The sequence below is a fragment of the Chionomys nivalis genome, chromosome 20, assembly GCF_950005125.1.
Source record: "Chionomys nivalis chromosome 20, mChiNiv1.1, whole genome shotgun sequence".
NCBI classification, from domain to species: Eukaryota; Metazoa; Chordata; class Mammalia; order Rodentia; family Cricetidae; genus Chionomys; species Chionomys nivalis.
Genome location: NC_080105.1, coordinates 15881328 through 15905747, shown reverse-complemented (window position 1 = coordinate 15905747; position 24420 = coordinate 15881328). Strand labels below are relative to the sequence as shown.

Here is a 24420-nt window from a genome sequence, read left to right as displayed (position 1 = left end):
CACTCATAAACAATGGTAAACAAAGACAATCATGTCTGATTTACATGGTCTGGGGAGCAAACCCAGGACTTCATATATATACACAATCATTCCACTGCCTGAGCTATATCCTCAGGAAAAAAAATTGACAAAATTCAACACTATTTTATGGTTAAAAAAAAAACTTTTAGCAAACTAAATAGACAAGAATTCCCCCACAGTACAATAAAATAATGCTCTATTTGAAAAGTTCATAACATATTATATTGAACAGGAAAACAAATGAAGGTCTTTCCTCTAAGACCTGAAAAAGACTAGAATGGCACACTTATAACTTCTACTCAATGTGGTGCTGGTGCTGAAAGCCAGAGCACTCAACGTGAAGAGAAAGAACCCAACACCATCTAAAGAGAAGAAGGAGAAATTGTAAAACTCTAGGATAACTCTGAAGCCATTTCTGACAACTCTGAGGACTCTCAGCAGTAGTGCTCTCCCCTCCCCTTGGAGCCAAGGACCTAACAACTTCACATGCATGTACTGGAATGTTGGGGATTTTCCATCTCCCTGTACCCTGTGGATGTTCTCCAGATAGAACTCAGTTGATAACCCTTAGATGTTGACTCAGTTCCTCGGCCTTGGTCAGGGGATATTGAGTCAGTTCCTCAGATACAGTTAGGATGAAAACAGCCCCCAGACATCCCCCTTGTTTCTGTGGCTTTTTGCTTTAAAAGTAGCCTTACCATCTATTCAGGGTCTTTATGGCTTCTCGAATGCTGAAAGACCCTGTCACAACAAAATTAATTAAATCCTCTTGCTTTTACATCAACTGTGGTGTGACAGTGGTCTCATGGGGAGACTCCTCCTCAATGATTGGACTTCAGGGTCCAACAAAATAAAATAGGTCCTTTGTGCAGAAGATATGAAAAATCTTAAAGACATAATAAAACGTATTAGTCTAGTAAATTAATGCATTCAAGTACAGGAAACAAAATCAACCTACAGAAACCAATTGTTTCTGAAAATAAATGCAAGTTACTGAAAGAAATGTGAAGAATGTAACCCCACTTATAACAGCATCAAAAGGTATAAAATACTCAGGAGCAAACTTAATCAGAGAGCTAAACTGCTCAAACACTGAAAATCAGAAGACACTGATGAAAGAAACTAAGGAAGATACAAGTAAAATAGACATATTGTTTAAGTGACCATACTACAAAACAATCTACAGATTAAATGTAAATCACATTCTTAATGGCATTTTATAGAAAAAGAAAAAGTCCTAACATTCACAAGGAACCACAAGAGACCTGAGGTAGCCAAAACAAGTCGGAGCAAGAGTTTGTTCAAAAGTATCAGTTCTTGACTTCAAGATAAATAAAAAGTGAGCAATGAAAGTATTTGCGCTTTAGTGAGACAACCTAGAGGGCAAAGAAGCTTGTTACCTGACTATGTAATCCAGATAAAGTAAGTTAAATCCTCAGAACCCAAGTGAAGTCAGAAGGTGAGAACAGACTACATAAAGATGCCCTCTGACCTCCACATGCACAGCATGACAGGTGCCCACAAAGAGGGGGAAGAGGAAAGCAGGAGGGAATCAATAATAATAATAATAATAATAATAATAATAATAATAATAATAAATTAAATTTAAACATTAAAAGCAGCATAGAACACTAAAATAACAACAAAAAGCCCTGGGGCTGTGTTTCAAGGGTAGAGTGTTTGCTTAGCAAGTACAAAGCCCTGAGTTCAATGCCTCAGCACCATCAAAACAAGACAAACGCCAGAAGGTGGTAGTGCACGCCTTTAATTCCAGCATTTGGGAGGCAGAGACAGGTGGATCTCTGTGAGTTCGAGGCCAACCTGGTCTACAAGTGCTAGTTCCAGGACAGGTTCCAAAGTTACAGAGAAACCTTGTTTTGAAAAAAATAAAAACAGAAACAAAAAAAAACATGACAAATTAAACAGCAAAACCCCCAAACATACAGATCAATGGAACCAAATAAAAATGTCAGAATGAACCCACATATACAGTCGTCTGTTCCTCCCAATGGTCTTGGTCAAGAACGGTAGAAGTACATTCTCCTCAGCAAGCAGTACTGAGGAAGCAGTCACCCCAAAATTAATTCAAAAAGGATTAAAGGTTTAATTGTAAGACCTGTAACTATAATTACTTAGAACAAATCAGACAAAAACCTTTATGACATTAGACCAGGTAGTTTCTTAGATGTGATTCCCAAAATACAAACAACAAAGGAAAATATCAACCATCTAAGACCAAATCAAAGGAAATGTCTCTGCAGAGCAAAGAAAACAGTTAGTAGAATAGAGAAAACAACCTACTAGAAAACAGTCAACAGAATAGAAACAACCTACAAGAAAATAGTTAACAGAAAAGAAACAACCTACAAGAAAACAATCAGGGCTGGAGAGATGGCTCAGCGGTTAAGAGCATTACCTGCCCTTCCAAAAGTCCTGAGTTCAATTCCTAGCAACCACATGGTGGCTCATAACCACCTGTAATGAGGTCTCGTGCCTTCTTCTGGCCTGCAGGCATACACACAGACAGAATATTGTATACATAATAAATAAATAAATATTTTAAAAAAAGAAAAGAAAAGAATCAGCAGAACGGAGAAACAACATACAGAAAAACAGTCAGCAGAACAGAGAAACAACCTACAAAATGAGAGAAAATTTTTGGAAACTATTTGCATAAGAGTGATATTCAGAATGTGTAAGAAACCCAAACAGTAGCACAACTCAAATAACACTACTTTAAAATAGGGAAATGATCTGAATAAGCATGTCTTTAAAACAGACACGCAACTGTCCAAGTGTACAAAAACTACATTCAACATCATTTTCCCCCTGGACGGTCACAGCAAAGCTACGCCATGAAGAAACATCACCACACTCAGTTAGACTTGGTCTTCCCCCAAAAGACAATTCGAAGTGTCGCTTGTGCTTCTTGCCGTGTGTCTCACAGTAGCTAAGGTAGAAGTTTCAGTCAGGTGCCCTAACCTGTTTTCTATTCTTGATAGACCACCATGACCAACAGTCACTTGAGGAAGACAAAGTTTATTTCAGCTTAGATTTCCAGGTCATGATCCAATATTGAAGGAAGTCAGGGTAGGAACCTGGAGCCAGGAACTGAAGCAGAGGTCATGGAGGAATATTACTTAATGATTTGTTCCTCATGGCTTGCTCTGGTGGCTTTGTTATACAACTCAGGCCCATCTGCTCAGGGGTGGCACCACCTCCAGTGGGCTGGACCCTGTCACATCAATCTTAATCAAGAAAATGACCCATAAAGCTGACTTCAAGCCAATCTTGGAGAGGTAATTTCTCAACCGAGGTTCCCTCTTCCCTGATGACCCCAGCTTGTATCAATTTAACAACAACAACATCATCAACAACAACAATAATAACAGTAATAATAAATCAACCACATAAACATTGCACCAGAAATGTCTACAGAGATGACTGACTTGCTAAAAGAACTGTGATGTACAAACAACAGAATATTATTCATTGATAAAAACAAAGTGCAGCCACAAAGACAGAACTAGAAAATGTCTTAAGTGAAACAAGTCAGGTATGGAGGACCACATGTTCTCACTTATGTGTAGAAGTTTAAAAGTTGATATTGGAGATGAGGAGATGGCTCAGTGACTAAGAGTGTACACTGCTCTCGTAGAAGACCTAAGTTCCCAGCACCATGTCAGGCAGCTCACAACTGCCTGTAACTTCAGTTCAGGAACTCTAACAACTTCTCCTGGCCTCTGCATGCACACCTGCACACGCACACACATATACACACATACATGCGTGTGTATGCATGCTTACTCAGAAATAAAAATTTTTTTAAAAAAAGTGTTAATTACTGGAAACAGCCAGTGACTGTGGACATAGGAAGATCTAGACGAGTGTTCTGAGCTCACTACCTACTACTTCTGTACCTTCACCTGAATTCACGTGCTGTAACCACGGGGACCTGCAAAGTCCATGGCTTTGAAGTCCTATGTGGTGAACCAGTCAGGTCTTGTTTCACTGCAGCCAAAATAAATAGCAATGGCTCGCACACTAAGAAGGGATGAAAGCAAGGAAGGGAGAAGGATTTAGTTTATTATTTTGATGAAGACCGAGAAATCGGTTATTTTTTTTCTTTTTTGTTCCTTATTTGGGCAGAGAATCTTTCTCTTGGCCAGCAGGAGATGTTATATCTGCCAAGTTCTCAGCCTGGGACTTTTCAGGATGTAAACAATTAAAACTGCAGGACAGGCTTGCTGCCACGCTAAAGGGTTAAGAGTGTGATGTCAGCACTGCCACCATCTTGTCCTGTCTTCCATGAACCAAACAATTGACTTGCAGAGTTAGTCTACATCTGCACAGGACTTTCTAATGTGTGAGTTTAGTGGAGCAATCCAGCATGACCAGAAAAACACTCCTATCTGAACGATCAAATAAATAAATAAATAAATAAGGGAAATTTTAAGATCAAAAGATCACTTGGTAAACTAAATTCTCTGGGGGATTGTCACCTACACTGTCTAATTCCGTAGTTACTTGACTTTTTCAACCCAGTATAAGATTCCTTACAACAGAAATTCAGTTTTATTTTTGGAAATGTTTCTAAGATAGTGGGAGAAGAGAGAGGAATGGGAAGAGAGGACAAAGGGATTGTGGAGTGAAATAAGGAAGACCACTGGGAGGTGGTGCTGCACACTTTTAGTCTCAGCATCAGGGCCTAGAGGGAGATGGAGCTTTATTTCCCAGGCCAGCCTAATCTACAAAACTAGTTTCAGTACAGACAGGGATACACAGAGAAACCCTGTTCAACACCCCCACCCCCAAAGGATAGTATATAACTATCATTTTAATGTAAAGTTTCTAATGAAATTAAAAACAAAGCTGTTGAGTTTTTCTTAACAAAATTGCTGTGTATTATTAATTAAGATGTATTAATTAATGTGCATTAATATATATTAAGGCATATATGTATATATATACACTTGAAATATAAATGTGTATTTGGTATTTATATCAAACCATTAAGTACGTTTTGAGATAGGAGAACTCATTGTGTAGCACAAATTGGCCTGGGATTCCTTTAAAAAACAAAAAACAACAACAACAAAATCATTTATTTGTGTGTGTCTCAGCTTCTGTTCTATTGATGTGAAGAGACACCATGACCAAGGCAACACATAAGGAAAACATTCAATTGGGGGCTTGAATGCAGTTTTAGAGTGCTAGTCCATGATCATTATGGCAGAAAGCTGAGAGCCTTACATCCTGGTCTGCAGGAAGAGGGAGAGATACTGGGCCTGGCAGGGACTTTTGAAACCTCAAAACCCATCTCCCAGTGACCTACCTCTTCCTTCAAAAAGGCCACTCCTCCCAATGCTTCTCAAATGTTCCATCCACAGGAACAAGCATTCAAACACATAAGCCTATGGAGATCACTCTCATCCACAGTGTTGGGGTTGGGGCGTGTGTGTGAGTGTGAGTGTGTGTGTGTGTGTGTGTGTTAGCATGCCTGTGGAGATGAGAGGATAGCCTGTAGGAATTGATTCTCCTCTTCTACTAAGAGGGTTCTGGGAGTCGAACAGGCTGGGTGGCTATGCCTTTTTCCCACTGAACCATTTCACAAGCCTCAAATCTTAAATGGACTACAAAATCAGCATGGACTACATAGTAAGACTGTCTCTGAAAATAATAAAATTCAGCATAGAAATGATGGTGAATGTCGCCTGCTGCCTTGGTTGGACTAGGAAGTACATAGGGTGACACAGCACCCACTGGTGCGTCTGTCTGTGAGGGAGCTCCCAAGACCGTTACCTAAGGAAGTGAGTGTGGCTGGCATCCTTTCATAACCTGAGGGCTGGATGGAATAAGGAGACCAGACAGGCGCATGGTACATGAGCATACATGCAAGCAAAACTCCTATACACAGACAAGGAGAAAATATTTGAGAATGAAAAAGAAATTCCGTTTTTGAGAGGAATAAAGTGTTGCTATATATATTGCAGGTTGGCCTAGAATCTGTAATCTACCTGGCTCAGCATCATGAGAGCGAGCTGGGACTATTGGCATGTGTCATCACACCCAGCTTTCATCAATGAGTCTCCAGTGTAGACTCAAAACTATATATGGTGGTTGTGTATTTTAGCCCTTATATTAATTCAGATTTCAATTATTGAAAGTTTCAGCCCTGTAATGTCTATTCTGTAATGACGTATTTGTGAAGATCAATCTTTTGAAGATGTATTTTTATTACTATGTGTCCTAGTTTTCTTTCTGCTGTTGTTATAAAAACACTCTAACCAAAAGTAACCTGCGGAGAAAAGGCTTTCTTTGGTTTATACTTCCAGGCTGCACTCATTGAACCAAGTCAGGGCAGGAACCCAGGGGTGAGAACCTTGAAGAAATGTTTTCTGCCTCTCTGGGGCTAGTTTAGCAGCTCATGATCAGATAGCTTTCTACAGACCTGGCCCAGCTTCCTAGGGATCGTGCTGCCCACAGGAGAGAGGACCCTCCCACATCAATCATCAGTCAAGACAATCTAGGCTGCTAGGCTGTGTTAGATGATAATGTTGGCCTACGAGGATAGTGTGTGTGTGTGTGTGTGTAACATGTATGGGGTCCCTTGGAGGCTAGAGACTACACAATCAGGACATTGGAAGTGCTCAGTGAGTATTAGCTTATATTGAGTAGGTTGGTGGCACAGCTGTCGTAGAATGTTGGTTTAGCATTCACAAGTCCCTAGGTTTGATTCCCCAGCATTGAGAAAAAAAAGTGAATTTGGCATGCACTGTGTTATTTAAGCACTTTTACCACCATTCCTAGCAGTAGAAACTTTGTCGTATGTTGTACCAGACAGAAAGTGAAAGGCGAAGACTAAAAAGACAATTTACAGGTGATCTCATAACTAAACCGCACAGCGCCATCTTATGTCGCATCCCAAACAGCTGCAAAGAAAAAGGCAAATTTACACACACACACAGGAGGCATTTATGATAACAATAGTTTGAAACAAACCTGGCCAAGGACAGTGTGGTGATCCTTGTCTACACCTCAGCAGTTGGGAGGCTGAGGCAAGAGAATTAGCAGTGTGGCCATCCTGGGTCACATAGTAAGAACCCTCCAAAGGCATGGCTAGCCAGTCATGGCCAGTTAGTCCTATAATCCCAGCACTTTAAAAGCTGGAGCAGAATTACAAATTCAAGGTCAGTCAAAAATAGACAAAGAACAAAGACAAAAACTAAGGACGGGGATGCGGTCAGTAGTTTTTGCCTAGAAGGTATATCCTTCCATCTGTATGGAAGCTATCTCAGGCCAGAAAGCTTTCAGCACCTTCGCTAGGTCAATGGAAACTCCCACTATGGACCAGCTGCTGAGGGCATGCAGCAACTACCAGCAAAGTGTAGCAAATAAAAAACAGAATCATTCCTTTATTGTAAAACTTCCTTTAATGATTTCTGTGCTTTCCCTTACAAGAATAAAACATGACAGCTAATCTTCACAACTGAAAAACAGAGAATCAGACAAAAATCACATTTATTTCAACAGTTCTGGGTGTAGATGGAAGTCAATTTACAAAGCTCAAGACAACTTCAATGAACACTTGACACACACACAAGAGGTCGACAGCAGAAAGGAGCTCTTCAGTTTAAAAACACCTCAAGTAATTTGAAAATCTTTAGGCTATAATATTCTATATACATCACGTAAGAAATGAGTCAATTTACAAGATGCCAATAAAGTTACTACAATCAAACAATCCTTCACAGAAAGAATAGTATAAACTGGTCAGCCCCAGACCAGAGTGGGGTTTCAGTCACTCGCTCCATCAGCTAATATATTCAATTCCCAATATTTTCATTTTGGGTAAATTCTAAAAAAAATACTTATGTCTAAAGTCAACTAGAAGGCAAACATTACTGTTGAGAAATTTTCAAACTGACCAGCGTATGAAAAAGGATTAAAAGGCAATGTCAACTTCAGCCTGGGTGGCATGAAGTGGTAAGTTGTACATTAATACTTCCTCCAAAACCTGAAACCTTTTGGTGAGGTTAGCAATATGGCCTTTAAAACCTCCTCGTGAAAACTGTACTTAAATATATATATTTATTTATTTCCACATATACAGAAATTGAATGTGAAGTAGCAAAGTTCCCATCTGGAAGATAATTAAAGGTCGTTAATGTTCTTTTTATCACTTAGCAGCCAAGTCCCGTGCTTCTTCCTGCTCCCCAGAAGCAGTGTTAGTTACTAGCTCCAGTTGAGGAAATGCATCTCCAAAAGGTGTGCGAGTGGCGCTCATTCAGTCTTTTTCCCAAGCTTCTTCATCTTTTCAATGTAGGCATGATACTGGATGTCTGTCCCAAAGATTTTATCCCACCATGTGAAGGTGGATGCATAATTCCCAATGAAATTCATGTGGTGGAAATCGTGGTGCCGAGAACCCGTATAGAAGGGGATGAAGTTCAGCGGGTTGATGGGAATGTAATAGCCGCTGAAATGAAAACCACACAGGTTTCTCATGAGACATCGACTGTCACACGCTCAATAGCAGCAGCACTGCACTTCATCCCAACCACTCATTCCTCACACGGTTACAAAAGACAGAGCTGGGCAGGGTGTGGTGCAGACACCGCAGCTCCAATTCTTGGGAGGCTGAGCAGAAGAAATGGCCTGGCTACAGAGCGAGTTCTAGCTCAGCCTGGGCTTTGAGGCCCCAGCTAGAAAAAGAACAACAAAACCTTACAAGAAAAGGTACATGTTAGGAAATTTGGGAAGCATGTAAGATACATGGAAATCTGACACCAAGACATGAAAGACAGGGATTAATTACAGTAGGTAAAGCAATCACACATTTTCAAACCCACCTTTTCTATTTAGAGGAGCTTGTCTACCACAACCTAGAGAAGGTGTAAACCAAGTTTACTTATGTTTTCAAGGAAAAGTTGTGGGAAATTAGCATCAAGTATTTTGTTTGTTTGCTTGCTTTTTTTTGGCTTTTCAAGACAAGGTTTCTCTGTAGTTTTGGAGCCTGTCCTGGAACTAGCTCTTGATGGAGGAAGGTCATTGGCTAATAAAGAAACTGCCTTGGCCCATCTGATAGGGCAAAATTTAGATAGGCGGAGTAAAGAGAACAGAATGCTGGGAGGAAGAGGAAGTGAGCTCAGAAGTCATGCAGCTCCTCTCAGGGCAGACGCGATGAAGCAAGCCACCAGGTCAGACATGCTGAATCTTTCCCGGTAAGACTGGTGCTACACAGATTATTAGAGATGGGTTGATTGGGATATGAGAATTAGCCAATAAGGGCTAGAGCTAATGGGCCAAGCAGTGTTTAAAAGAATACAGTTTGTGTGTTGTTATTTTGGGGCATGAGCTAGCCAGGCAGCCGGGAGCTGGGTGGCAGGAACGGCAGCCCGCAGCTCCCACAACAAGCTCTTGTAGACCAGGCTGGTCTCGAACTCACAGAGATCCGCCTGCCTCTGCCTCCCAAGTGTAGGATTAAAGGCGCACGCCACTGCCACCTGGCAGCATCAAGTATTTAAAAAGTTAAAATAGGGGCTGGAGAGATGGCTCAGAGGTTAAGAGCACTGACTGCTCTTCCAGAGGTCCTGAGTTCAATTCCCAGCAACCACATGGTGGCTTACAACCATCTGTAATGAGATCTGGTGCCCTCTTCTGGCCTGCAGGTATACATGGAGGCTGAACACTGTGTACATAATAAATAAATAAATCTTTAAAAAAAAATTATAAAATAAAATAAAAAAAAATAAATAAAAAGTTAAAATACCATTCTGCTATCTTAGTTGGGGAACAAACACTTCAAAAAGAGTCTTGTTTGTTCTATTTTCTTTAGTTTGATATATGAGATTGGACATAACTCCTTATCATGTCTCCAGTATGTGGAAAGGGAGCATCTGAAACATGTCCATATTTCATTGGCATCTTCCTTCCTCTCATCAGAGGCAGCCAGAGATGAGCAATGACCTTTAACAGCAGAGGCTACAGGCCCCAACACCCTCCGGGGAGTGGGGCTCACCACAACAGGATAACTGCTAGCCCTGAGCACTTTGCTTGACAAGACAAATAACAGATCAGTCCATACAAAATATCTATGATTTGAACTTTTATTCAATGATTATGACCCTCTCTTACCCACATAAAAGCTGGTTGGTCTGCCTGTAATTTAAGCCTACGGAGGCAGGGATGGGATACACTCACAGAAGCTCGCTGGAAAGACTGGGGAGTTCTAGATTTGACTGAGAAACCCTGTCTCAGAACATGTTCACATGTACCCATACACACTTAAAAATCATGTGTTCACACACAAAAGTAATCATGTTTACACAATACCTTCACACACACAAAAACATCCATTCACACACACAAGCACACCACCCCACTTGAAAAATGATATCTTCCGCCTGAAAAGAAAACTCACCTATGGACATCGATTGTTTCTAGCAAACGTACAGTCACCCATGCCCAAAGAAGAATCACGTGATCGCACAAGAGCACAATGCCGATGAAAAATCCAGTTCCGAGGATTATGGTTTCTAAAGGATGAGCATATTCTGCTTCGATTCCAAACGGAGCCTAAACAAGACAGAGTAAGAATTCCTCAGTACGTTGTGATGGTTCATTTCGTGTCAACTTGCTGGGATCCAACTATGCTGTGATATGGTTAATGTCTGAACCAGCAGATTTTATTCTTCATGAAGGCAAGGCCCATCCTGACAGGGAGAGGCGTCCCAAGAAAGAAGGGATCCACATGACAACACCAGACACCAAACCCTACTTTCTGGCTTGCTGCTCTGCAAAATTTGGGCCTCAGACAACAAAATTATTTTTTCTCTATTGAGGCATGGTCTATGTAGCTGATGTTGACCTTGAACTCATAACACCCCTGCATCTGCTTCAGTGTTAGGATTAAGGCACATACCACCAGATTTTAAGTAAACTTATGTGCACAGTAGCTTTGTTTTGACCCTGTCTCTAGAGAGCTGTTGCAGATGTTTGTTTACACTATGTGAAGGTGTGACACGGTGATCAGCTTGAGAAAGAGGCGAATGGTCAACAGCTAGGCAGGAGAGACTGTGAATTTGCCAAGAGGAAGAGGAGGAGGAATTTAGGTGCGAGAATTACACCAGTGAGAAGCCGACGAGTCAGGGAGGGAGTCGGGAATACAGAATGAAAAGTAAAACCCACATGCTAAAACATAGACTAATAGAAGCATGTTTATTTAAGTTATAAGAGCCAGTGGGACAGGCCTATATTAAGGCTGAGATTTCATAATTAATAAGAAGTCTTCATGTTGTATTTGTAAGTTGGATGCCCAAAGAAAAATCTGACTACAAAGAACCTAATGTATTCAATTTATACAGTTTCATAAAATTATATTGTTTGTAAAAGTAGTGATGGCGATCCAGCTGTACACAGACAGGTAATAACAACAGTTCTCAGTACATTTTTTATCAATCAAAAGGTCTAGAGATAGGAACGTCTTAGTATTCATCTTTTATCGAACTTCAACTCTAATTAAACATCTATATACCTGTGTGTGTGTTCATGTACTTGTGCTCAGAGCTCAGGGGACAACCCCCAGGAGTCAGTTCTCCCCTACTACCCTGGGGAATCCAGGGATCAAACTCAAGTCACTGGGCCTTTAACTCTTAATCTTTAACTTATGAATCTTTAGTTATCTACCAACAAAGGAACAAAGGCATATGTACATCATACGTATGAGCACACAGAGTACTCAACCCTTACTCACAGTTTTGTTTTCTGAGGTCACATTTACCCTACATTCACCTATACTAACTAATGTCCTGAAGTACTGAGTGGGAAGACTCAGAAAGAATGTTCCAAACTGTGAACTGCTGTGAGTAATGCAGCATCAGTCTCAGCCCCGCCCCCAAGAGGCTTCACTCCTTTGTCCTGTGCTTGCATCCCAACATACTTCCTGTCCAGCAGTTTCTTTTAGCTGTCTCTGTTATCAGCATGACATTTTAGCCATGTCTTCAGGTATCCACTGAGGCCTATATAAAAGCAGGTTTGAGTAAAAATAAATAATCTGCTCTGAAAATGTACTTCGGCTGACTAATGGCTGTAGTTTAAATAGTTTAAATACTTAATTGTTTGTGCATCTCATTTAAATGACCCTTTCATTGCTATAGCCAGTACCAATCTGTCAGCTCTGTCAGGACGTCCACAGTAGGATGAGAATCTGAACAATTATGTGTAACAGTCTTTAAAGTCTCAATTATAGTGAACCATGAATTAAAAAAAATATATGTCTAATATATACATATATTTAATATATATGTATATATATGTATATGAGTGCAGGTACCCCATGGTTGTAATAAGTAGCCTAAATACAGGTGTTAGGAATTGATCTCAGGTCTTCTATAAGAGCAGGATGTGCTCTTAACCACTGAGCTGTCTCTCCAGTTCCTATCATGAAAATCTGACACCAAAGAAAACTTTTGGGTCTGATTCTGTACATATATATGTACATAATACTCTTTATTATAATGCCAGTCAAAAAGGAAATAAAGGGCCTGAGAGATGGCTCAGTGGGTAAAAGTGCTTACTATGTAAGCCTGGAGAGCTGGTTTTGATTCCTAGAGTCCAAAAAGTGGAAGGGGGAGTAGACTGGAGACATGGGTTGGTGGTCAAAAGCACTTACTGCTCTTACAAGAAGACACAGATTCAGTTCCCATACCCACATTGGGTAGCTCTAGTCCCAGGAGATCCAACACCCTCTTCTGGTTCTGAGGGCATTTGCACACACGGACTGAACACCCATACACTCAGGTACATGCAGATACACTTATAATTTTTATTTAAGGTAGGAGAAAATTGACTCCACAAAGATTTCCTCTGATCCTACATATGTCCTACCTGACATATCATGTGGTTGCATGCATGCACACACACATCTAATAAAGTATTTTTTCTTAACAGGATGTGAGATAAAAAAATACCACTGGTGCTTCTAAAATCCCAAACAACAAACCGGGTTTTTCCACTTCAGCAGAAAAAGCTGAAATGTGATTCTAACATACCTGAAACTCATGGTGGATTTTATGAATGTATTTATAAATCCTCTTGTGATGAAGGAGTCTGTGCAGGAAATAGTGCCAGGTATCTTCAATGACTGCACAGCCCAAGCACCTTGCCAAAATCATATACCTGTGAGAGGCAAGCAGGAACAAACACAGAGTAACCATGGCTTAGGAAGACAGTTCAGACATTTATAAACCGAATGCCCAGTTATCAGCTCGACCTCACAAGTAATTCTCTAAGCCGCAAGATAGCTGAGCTGGGTGTGGAAGTCCACACTTTTAATTCTAGCCCTTGGGAAGCCAAGGCAGGCATATCTTTAAGAGTGAGGCTAGCCTGGTCTTCGGAGTGAGCTCCAAGCTAACCAGGGCTACACAGCGAGACCTGTGTAGAAACAAAGACTATTGGTAGGTGAGGCTACATGCTACAGTCTGAAAGGGGGTTAAAGAGCCTGACTATTTCCATAACATCTTCTGTTGTCGGAGGCCTGGGAAACCAAAGTCTAAAGTTAACGGTAAAACAATTACTTTTTCTACCACAGATACACTTAACTGAAATAAAAGGATGAAAAATAATTTGTATACACGTGTACTCAGGCCTCTTAGGCAGGCTCTGGACTACCTATGTAGCCCAGGAAGATTCTGGAGCTACAGGACACCCTCTCCTGAGCGCTGGGACTACAGGTGTGTGGGACCAAATCCTGCTTAAAGGATTCAATTAAAAAAGTAGACTTTCGATCTGTGGTTGGTTGGCTACAGGGATATAGAACCCACAGACAAGGAGAGACTATGGACCTAGGTTATGGTACATGTACGTCCAGTTATATCGGGACATAATAAATTTCAGAGTATTAGCCAACTGAAGAAGATAAACAGGAAACAAAATTTAATTGAAAAATAAACCATGAGTAAATATAAACATAAAATTATCATTGACATACCATCTTGGCATTCTTTCCCAATCATAAGGAATATTAAAATACTCTGTAAAATAGTAAGTTCCACAAATCATAGGCAGCTGGATAAAAAAATGATTGAAGAGAATTCCTTTCAAACACTTCCACTGGCCTTCAAAGTTTTCTGGCTTATCCTACGGAGAGGAAAAAAAATACAATGTTTAAAACTAGTCTGTTATCAGTAGTTCATCTGAATAAGTAGAAATAAATTCTTGACATTTTCTCTAGCATGTATGATCCCTCAGCTCTATGCTCTGTTCTGTTCATGCTACAGGGAGGGATCTTGACAACTACTACAATACTTCTAAGAGGTTTTCAAGATCGTTAATAGACAAATAGAACGACAATGACCTAAAACTACCCTGAGAAGCACGAGATGAGTAACCACCTGTCCAGACTTTGCTGCCTACAGAGAAGAAGTAAATTATGTTAAGTTTACAGAGTGCCGCACCGAAGCTCACAGCAGCTGACAGCTGTCACTACAAGGGCAACTCACGGCACCCAGGTGTTCAGTGGTCTTCATAAAGACGTAAGCCCCTTCTGTATGCACACGTGCTTTCTTAAGACTCAGGACCTCCCAAAGTGGGTGCTTTGGTGCATGTGTATACGTGCGTGCAAAACACAAACAATAAAATACATAACAAAACAACAGTAATCCTTAATCTAAGACTCAACTTATCGGCTGGGACTGGAATATTGAACTAACTAAGTAATCATCTGTGATGCTCACCATGAAATCCGTTTCCCCAGCAATAAAAGAGGACTACACACAGTAATTTAGATTGCCTTTGTATTTCTATCTAAGGATTCCCTGACCCTCCTCCAAACCTCTCATCAACGACCAAGGACTAACCTGAACTGTCAGGCTTATTTGAGCCGGTGCCACTAGCTCTTGGCTAGGTCCTGATTCTCAGGGAGCTTTAAGAAAAACACAAAGCTTAGGGGATAGAACAAGAACAGTAGCAAATATCCCAGCACGCGTGAGGCCCTGAGCTTCCGAAGCGCAGACCCCCGCCCTGGGATATGTGTGTGAAATAGAATAATCAACTCCTATTATAAGGAATAAGACCATAGGCTGTGTTGTTTATACGGTATGTGAGCGATGGATAAGAAGGCATTTAAATGTTTGCCTAGTACAATAGCAAAGCTTACCACTGTTTACTTAATATGCACATCTGCACCCTAGCTTGAAGGGATACCCTCACTAGGGCCATGGGTTCCCCTGATGCTTTAGTTAGATCTCTCTTTGAGCAAACTTAGCAAAACGTGTTTTTTTTAAAAAAGGAAACAGTCCCTGCAGTCTGCTTTACTTGTCACGCATGTAAATCTTCCTCTGACTTTCAAGCACACAGATCAACTGTCAATGCCCTGCTAGTCTCTCCAAAGTGGGAAGTGTTGATACTATGTGATCACCACCATCCAGTTTCTCAGTAAAAGGGAGTTTTACCTGCATGTACGTCTGTGTGCCATGTGCACGCCTGTGCCCCTGGAGGGCAGAAGAGGGCATTGGACCCCTAAAGCTGGAGTTCTAGACCTTTGTGAACGGCCACATGGGTGCTGGGACCCAACCCCAGGTCTTCTAGAAAAGCAGTCAGTGTTCTTAACCACTGATCCATCTTTCCAGCCCCTACCTCCCCCACTCTTTTTTGGTGAGGGGGAGGTGTACACTATTTTTGAGTCAGGGTCTCATGTGTCTTATGGTAACCTCAAACTAACCTGATCCTCCTGCCTCCACCCAAGTGCTAAGATTAGAGGTGTGAGCCACACCTCTTGAGGCTCTCCCTGGGGGGCTGCTCTTTTCTGAAGGAACTGGAGGAGCAATGGATCTGAGGGAAGGGAAGAGGTAGTGGTGGGTGATAGGAAGGAAGGGCAGCCGTGGTCAGGATGTAGTACATGAGAGAAGAATAAAGAAAAAGGGAAAAAAGTTTAAAAGTGTTCAATGTGTTAAATAATATAATTCTTGAATGTTTTATGATGGACTTTCTAAAGCACTGAGCAATAGACATGAATTGTTTTGTGCTCGTTTCAATCACAGTATGTGCTTTCAGAATTCGCAAACAGAACTAACCTCCACGACTTTATTTTTCATTTGATTAATTGTGCTGTGGGGTGGGAGGGTAGAGCCCAGGATCTGTCTGCCTGTCCTCTTTTCGATTTGCTCTAGTTTACACTGTCGTTCTTATTGTTATTGAAACAAGGTTTCTCACTATGCAGCCTTGACTGGCCTCGAACTTACTATGTAGATCAGCCGGGTCCCAAACTCACTGTGATCCACTTGCCTCTCTAGGCTCCAGGGCCTTGCACAGGCTAAACAAATGCTTTCCTACTGAGCTACAACTCCAGGCTTTACCTTCTTCTCTAGCCCTTTGTGCTGTTGAGGACTGCAGCCATTCTACCCAGCCTTTCACTAGCTGTAACCAATCAGACTGTGGGATTGGTCCACTTGTGTGTGCTTGCACTGACTTCAAGTGTCTGTGCCTTGCGCCTGCTAGGCAAGCCTTCCAACACTGACTACATCCTCAGCCCCACTTGTGCTTTTTCCTCCCACATTTCCTCCCAAGGCCGCCCACACACCCTGGGCTGAAGAGCCCTCCTCTGGACAGGGTACCACCACCAGGCAGTCGGCTGCAGAGGCCGGTGGAGGAAGAAAGCAAGCTTCAGCTTGCTGGCCACCCAATGAATCAGCCTTACTTATAAATGAGTCAGCGGATGACACACAGTGCCCAGAAACACCTCAGTGACGCAGAATTTAAGACACTGAAACAGAGCTTTGTTCCAGCTCAGAAGCACCTAGGAAGTGCTCCAACTAACTGAGGCAGACAGGGGCATCCTCTGGACTAACCCCCTCTTTATGTCCTGTCCCTTTTCTCTTCTCTCTCCGTGGCCTGGAGTCCGCAGGTACCTGATGCCTGCCTGCATTAGCTGCAGATAAACCTGTGTGAGTCCTTCCTTACAGTGACTCACTGGGAGAGGCCACAAAGCCAAGAGATTGACGAGGCGCAGCCTGCACAAACCAGAGGAACACTCAGTATCACACCATTGTGGTGTGCTCCCGAGTTTAGCTGGTTCAGATTAGCCAATGGTGGCATTAAACACACACACACAAAAGCTCTGGAGTTGGTGATGGTCTACGCCTATCAGCACTCAGGATTGAGAGGGTCCCAAGGCCAAGACTGGGCTAAACAAACAAGAACTAACATTTGTGTAGGAAATGTTGACAAGTCCTTTCAGTCTACACTTGTCCAAATTCTCCTAAAACTATGCTGAGCCAATAGCCCACATCATAGTAGAGTTCATTTTGTCACCTTTGTTCAAAACTAAGACGACATACCGTGCATACCTAAGTACCTTGTTGTGTACACAGTACATCTAAGACACTGAAACAAACATCCAGAACAAGGCACATGGGACCATAAGAAAGCTGCCGACACACCACTCATGCATGCACGGGATCTTCCCATATGACACGCAGTTAGATTGCTGAGGCGGCAGGAGTGGAGGAACGGCAGCACAGTCACAACTGTTTATCTTTTTATCTAGGATGAGAGGGTGTGCAGAGGTGCGGTTTGAAAAAATATGTGTGCTGAGGTTAAACATGCACAAGGCATGTTTAACTATATAAGCTATACCTGCCAGCTAATTTAAAAATTAAAATTTGGGCTGGAGAGATGGCTCAGTGGTTAAGAGCATTGCCTGCTCTTCCAAAGATCCTGTGTTCAATTCCCGGCAACCACATGGTGGCTCACAACCATCTGTAATGAAATCTGGTGCCCTCTTCTGGCCTGCAGACATACACGCAGACAGAATATTGTACACATAATAAATAAATATTAAAAAAATAAAAATAAAAAAAATAAATAAAAATTAAAATTTATACACCCCAATTAGATAAGCATCATGCCTTCCTAAAACCCACCTTCAGACAATTCTTTGAAACACTATCAATAATGATCTACATTTATTTTGCCTAACAGACCATCAACTAGCAGTGTGAGGCTACCACACTATCAAAAGTAGCAAACACAGTGAAACTCACACAACTATGAAAATAAAAATACTCAACGTCTCTTGAAGTAGTTTAATTTGGGCTAGTTGGTAAAATAATAGCCTAGCTTTACTGGGTTGAACTCAACATGTTATAAAAATTAACTTCCCTTTTCCCGCTGCCATCTTAAGGTATTCCGCGGGCTCTTACAGCTACACAAGTAGCCTCCTTACATTTCTCCCAGACCGCACTGATACAAGTCTCTCGAAGCTCAACATTCTTGAACAACACCCAACAGTATCAGTTACAGCATTTGATCACGAGTGTATCACACTCACCTTTTGAATTTTGTACTTTCTCATATAAGGTATAAACTGGAATAAAAACCCAGGTAGTGAGAACAAGAAATAGATGGCTTCATGAACTATGAGGGACCCCCAGGTAGCGATCTGGAACTTTGTATAGTTATCCAGCATGTAGCCCCAAGCGTTCTTAAAGGGCTCCTGCAGAGGGTTCTCAGGCAGCAGTGAGTCCACGTACTCCACAGCCAGCGATGCTGAGCTGAAGATGTCGACACTTCTGTTTGTGGCCATTTTCAAGTCTCTGTGAGGAGCCTTTTATTTCTGTAGTAAGTAAACAGATAAGTAAAACAATGAAATTATGAAAAATAGCATAAAAATAACTTATGCTATTTTTAAATGACAATTACTAAACAAGGACTAATTTCTTAGGTTATAAATGTGATTAAAATAACCACTGAATGTTATTATCATCTCCATTTGTAGACACTGATTTAAAAACTCCATGTTCCTTTCTACAGCAATATCTAAAAGAACAGTGGGAAAGCAATTCCAAGCCAACTTTCGGATGTCAAAATGGCTCAGTGCCCAGTTGCCACACAACGTCCTGAGTTCAATCCCTGGAACCCAAGTAAAGACAGAAATAGAGAATTGACTACTCAAAACCATCTTCTGATTTACTCAGACCAACAGATAGACAGACACACACATACGAAACTTAAAACAAAAAAGAAACCAAAAAGTTTGCCAAAAGTGACTAGGTAAAAGTTAAATTCTGACAAGAACAAAATGGCACTCGTAAACAAAGCCAGAGATCAATATCAAACTACAAAAAGTCTCCCAACACGTGATAAATAGGGACACAGTGTGCTTTAGAAAAACCCAGTGGAAAAAAAATAACTCAGGTCATTCAATCGTAGTTCATTGACCAGTAAAGCTGAATGGTCCCCCAAACCCCACAGGCTTAGTTAGAGACTGAGGAGAGGGCTCGGGCAGTACAGAGTCTGCTGTAGGAACACAAGTATTAGGTTCAGATTCCCAACCCTCACATAAACGCTAGGTACAGTGGTAGGCATCTGTAACTGCGGGACTCTAGATTCAGGAAAGGATCCAGCTAAAGAAATAAATAAGACACATAATTGAGGAAAAAGTCAACCTTGATCTTTGGCCTCCAGATATGCACTCACAGACAGGCGCGCACACACAGACAGGCGCACACAAACCAAGAAACTCATTTCTCCAAAAGAGGAACTGTATCCCGAGGAGATACTTTTGCCCAAGTGGTAAATCTTTTAAAGTTCAACAATAGCCACTGCTCAGAACTGGTGTGCAAAGAGGTACTAACCACACGGCTAACTTGGGACAGCACAGTATAGCTTCTAACTAGCAATAGATTCAAAAAGACTATGTAAGCCCTTAAGCAAGAGTTCAACAAATTCCTTCCACAGACAGTTACACAGCTGTTTACAAGCTAAGGAAGCCAGGCATGGCGCCTCACACCTGTAAGCCCTGTGCTTGGGAACCTGAGGCTGACGACTGCTGAGAGGTCAGGGTGAGCCTGAACCACACAGGAAGACATCTTCAAGATGTCACCAATAAAACAGAATAAAATGATGATGAAAACAGCTGCCCGTAACTCCAGCTCCAAAGGATCAGATTCCCTCTTCTGCACCTTCGGGCACCTGTAGCTCCATGTATGAGGTCATTCTCCCCAACTGCCCCCCATATACAGGTGATGAAAATAAAAATTAAAAAATTAGATTAAAAATCCTATTTTGTATAGGATGATATATAAAATCTAGTCTTAACTCCAAAGGAACATTTATAGAACAGCATGTATAGTAAAAGCCAAATATGGTTATGTCAAACCAAAGTCCCTGGTTTTTGGCAAAATCATGTAATTCCTCTATGCACATGTACATACCAACACACAAAGTACAGGACAGATCCACTAATACAGTAGTGGTCTGTGAAAAGAGACTCAAGGACAAAAGCGTTCCCTGTTATACTTTCTTTACAATTTTTCCTTCCTTCCTTCCTTCCTTCCTTCCTTCCTTCCTTCCTTCCTTCCTTCCTTCCTTTTTTTTGGGGTCAAGACAGGGTTTCTCTGACTTTGTAGACCAGGCTGGCCTTGAACTCACAAGATCCTCCTGCCTCTGTCTTCTGAGTGCTAGGATTAAAGATACCACACCCACCTTAACGTAATCATTTTAATTTCTTATATGATAATATATTTCACCTGTTTAATAAATGGTAGCCAAACTGGCCACCAGTCAAACACAATGAACTTTACTGTGAATCTGACTTTTATGAAAAACACCCCTGCAATTATTAATTTATGAGTTGTTGGACCAGCACATAAAAGCAAAACCAAACCAAAAATCCTATTTTAGGGCTCCATGGGTAAAGTGCTTGCCCAACATGCACAAAGCGCGGGATTCCCTTTCTAGCATCACATAAATGGGGCACAGTGGTGTATATCCCAGCACTCTGGAGGTAGAGGCAGGAGGATCGAAAGTGCGAGGTGATTCTTGGCTACAACATAAGTTCAATGCCAGTCAAGATACATATGACATAATCTCAAAATAAATAAATATATAGATAAATAAATGCAGCATTTTTATAACCTTAGAAGAGTTCACAAAAGGCACTATCACTTCTAAAATTCACTTTTTATGCTATCCTATACAAGACATGGCAGGAAACTAAACCACCTTCTTTCAGGCCTTCAAGACCACTCTTGGGACTTTCTGTCCACCCTTAGCCAATGGCTTACACCAGGCATGTCCCTGCTGGCCTCACAATCTGTCCTCATTCTTTTCAACATTCCAGTGTCCTCCTCACCAAGGACATGTCTCTCCTTTATCCTGCCTCACTCCATGTCCTTCACGGACATGAACCCACTTCCTTCATTCTGAAAATACATGCATGGGACTGGAGACTGGGCTTGGCAGTTAGGAGCACTTGCTGCTCTTGCAAAGGACCCAGGTTCAGTTCCCAGCACTTGGTGGCTCACAACCATCTGTAACTCCAGTTCCAGGAAATCTTCTGACACCAAGGGTACCAGGAATCTACAGACATAGATGCAAGCAAGACATTCAATCTACACAAAACAGATACTTTTTAATTAATAATAATAAAACAAACCCATATTCAAGTCTGCCTTTCTAGAGAAAAGCTCCCTAACCATCATTCACAGGCTGAAATGGAAAATGCTGAGTTTCAGGCCTGCTTAGCTCTGGTGAGATATGTCTACCTAGGAAAACAGAGGAGAGGGGAGGGAAGGGAGGACGAGAAAGGGGAGAGGAAAGAGGGAAGGAGGCAGGAAATAATTCCCAATCCCTATCATCTCTTCCAGTCAAAGGATAGTTCCAGACAAAAGTGCCACCCTCCTCCACCTACACTGATCTTAGCCCCGAGCTCCCTACCCTCACCAAGACATTGCCAACCATCTACAGAGTTGCAAAACACTAGATGGTTCGCTTCTGTCTCCATTTTCGTGAGGCCATTACCAAATCTGAGCATGCCCTAGATTTTGTGGATGATCAAACTCTGAACTGCAATCTTATCACAGAAAAAAATACTCAAGAGTAATTCTTCTAGTAGTCCCAAAGAGCATCACATGTTCGCTGCCGGACGTAAGACCTGGTACAGGGCACCTACAATAAGCTGCCCATCACTGTGCACCTTCTGCATGCCAAGGACTTGCTGTCATTTTATGCTGAACCTCGCCACACCATCATGAAGCAGAGGTGTGTTTATTATCTTTGGTTTTCAAATGACAAGCTGAGGTTTAGAATCAATAAGTAATCGGTCCAAAGTGATACAGACGCCGAGTGAAGGGGGCCCTGCACTCCCGGATGCTACTATGCTGTCATTTTAAACAACACTCACAATAAACACTACAGCAAAAGCCTATAGCTTACCCAGGCCCCCTGAAGAGGTTCGACTCAAACTGAGAGTTCATTTTCTCACTTCCCATCTATTATTTTCTATTCTCATCAGTGGGCTCAACTTATTCTTAAAAAAAACACTGACCCTCCCTACTGTCAAGCCCAGTATTCTTTGGAGATTTCATCTGACCAATCTGGATGACAAATTCTCTTCTTTCTCTCTCTCTCTCTCTCTCTCTCTCTCTCTCTCTCTCTCTCTCTCTCTCTTTCTTGATGAGGACTTTAACTCAAGTTGGTCTTTAACCATGCAAATAAGGATGGCCTTGAACTCCTTACTCTCCAGCCTCCACCGAGGCCTGGGATTAACCAACAACAAACTGGAGGATTTGACATTTCTCTGCTTGACATTTTTTTCCTTAGCTCATGGAATTCACATAGCTTCCCTCTAACAAATATCTGTATCTATGATGTGCTACCCTTGCCCTCCCTCCTAGATGTCCCAAAGCATCGCAAACGATGTGACCTGTAGGATACAAGGGAAACTACAGAGAGCTGTGAGGACAGAGGAGCACAGAGCTTTTGGGCAAGAGTGCTTTTTACATTGAGACCTGGACATGACTGAGGGGGGCCCAGGTCCTAGCAGCACTGTAGTGGGGATAAAGGTGCTACCACATACAATGACAAGGAATCTGGTGTTCTGATTTACAGGAAGCCCTGGAGCTTCTCCTAATCCACACTGCCTTGGCTAATCCTACTGCCTGCTTCAAAAACATGCTGATAGTCATCATCTACAACTCTCCTCCAGATCCAGGTTCGGGACATCCAAAAGGTTGGTGGCCATCTTCATTCAAAGCTAGTTGGATCTGGATCACACTTCAAGGCATCCTGAAGTTTATCAGACTTCACTTCCTCCCAAACCTGCTTGAATGCCGAACTTGAGGAACTCCATCATCTCCCAACGAAAGTGTTCTACTCTCTCCCGACTCAACCCTCTCGATTAAGTCTTCCACCTCCCACACAATGTTGAGAAAGAGTTCAGTTATCCCCACTTTACGCTCTGCAATGAAGGAAGGAAAAGGGGCATGTAGCTGTCCATTGAACAAAGCATCAGAGAAAGTAACCAAACAGGAAAGGTTTTATTGAAGTGAATACCCTGCCTCCTCATCTTTGAGTAACCTGCTCGCCTGGAAACCCGATCTCAAACAGGTTGACTAGATACTCAAGGGAGGGGAAAAAAAAAAGGAAGAAATGTATTCGTAGGTCCTCGGATTAACTCAAAGTCTGGCTGACAATCTGAGTGCCTCTTTTGGCACTACAGCTTAAAGAAGGCCCAAGGCACAGTTTCAGGCGCCACCTAAACAAGAGTTAAACCTTCGCGGTTCAAGCGGGCAGCAACATTTCAGGTGAAGACTGGACCCCTCATCTATGCACCCCGTTTCACAAGGCCCACATGCTGTTCCTGCACTCCATCCCCCGCTACTGATTGTGGCCTCCTAACCCATCCGCGTTAGTGCTCCTGAGCCTTCCCACAGCCACAAACCCAGCACCTTACTCCCCGCTCCGCCGTGGGAGGTGTGTTTCTGTAATAAGTTTCTAAGACTTCAGGCAATGATGCAGACCCCGGATGCCTGCAAACTCTTTAAGAGGCAGGAAGTGTTGGCATTCCACTTCCATCACTTGAGAACCTCACCTCCCTCTCTCAGCCTTGCACAGCCAGGCTCCTTCCCACCGCGTCCTCACCCGCCCCGCCGCCCGAGATCTTGGCCGCGCCCCACCCGGCCCCGGCTCGAAAGGCTCCTCACCTGGCGTCCGCGATTGACTGCGGTCTGGGCGCAGTACCCTGCAGGAGCAAGGGGCCTCCTTGCTACTTCTCCCGGTCCAGGGGCGGAGCGCCGAGGGCGCGGCCGGTCCCTCTGGTCGTCATTGGTCCGCCCTGTCTCAGCCCCGCCCTCGCGGTGCAGCGATTGGTCCGTGCCGCGGCCCGGCAGCGTGTGACTCGAGTCAACGAATCCTGGCGGCGCCCGCCATTGGCTCCGCGGATGGAGTGAGGATAGTGAGACCCGCGCGGACAGCCAGTCGTCGGCGTCGCAGCGCAGCTGCAGGAGGGGCGACGCGGGAGCGCGTGACGGCGTGACGGGGCGGGGCAGCCGTGTGCCGGGCGTCGCCGTGGCAACCAAGCTGCGGGTGTCCCGGGTGTGCCGTGCTCTGGGCGCGCCG

General features: G+C 42.6%; 1 protein-coding gene across 1 annotated transcript; it reads right to left on the bottom strand.

Annotated features, from left to right (window-relative positions):
- Positions 1–7440: 7440 nt before the first annotated feature.
- On the bottom strand, positions 7441–24129 carry Msmo1 (methylsterol monooxygenase 1). Its single transcript, XM_057752584.1, has 6 exons — positions 24006–24129; positions 18350–18634; positions 14012–14160; positions 13074–13200; positions 10445–10599; positions 7441–8500 (listed from the first exon to the last, which is right to left on the bottom strand). The coding sequence occupies exons 2-6, from the start codon at positions 18602–18604 to the stop codon at positions 8305–8307; spliced, it is 882 nt and encodes a 293-aa protein (XP_057608567.1). The 5' UTR covers positions 18605–18634; positions 24006–24129; the 3' UTR covers positions 7441–8304.
- Positions 24130–24420: the final 291 nt, after the last annotated feature.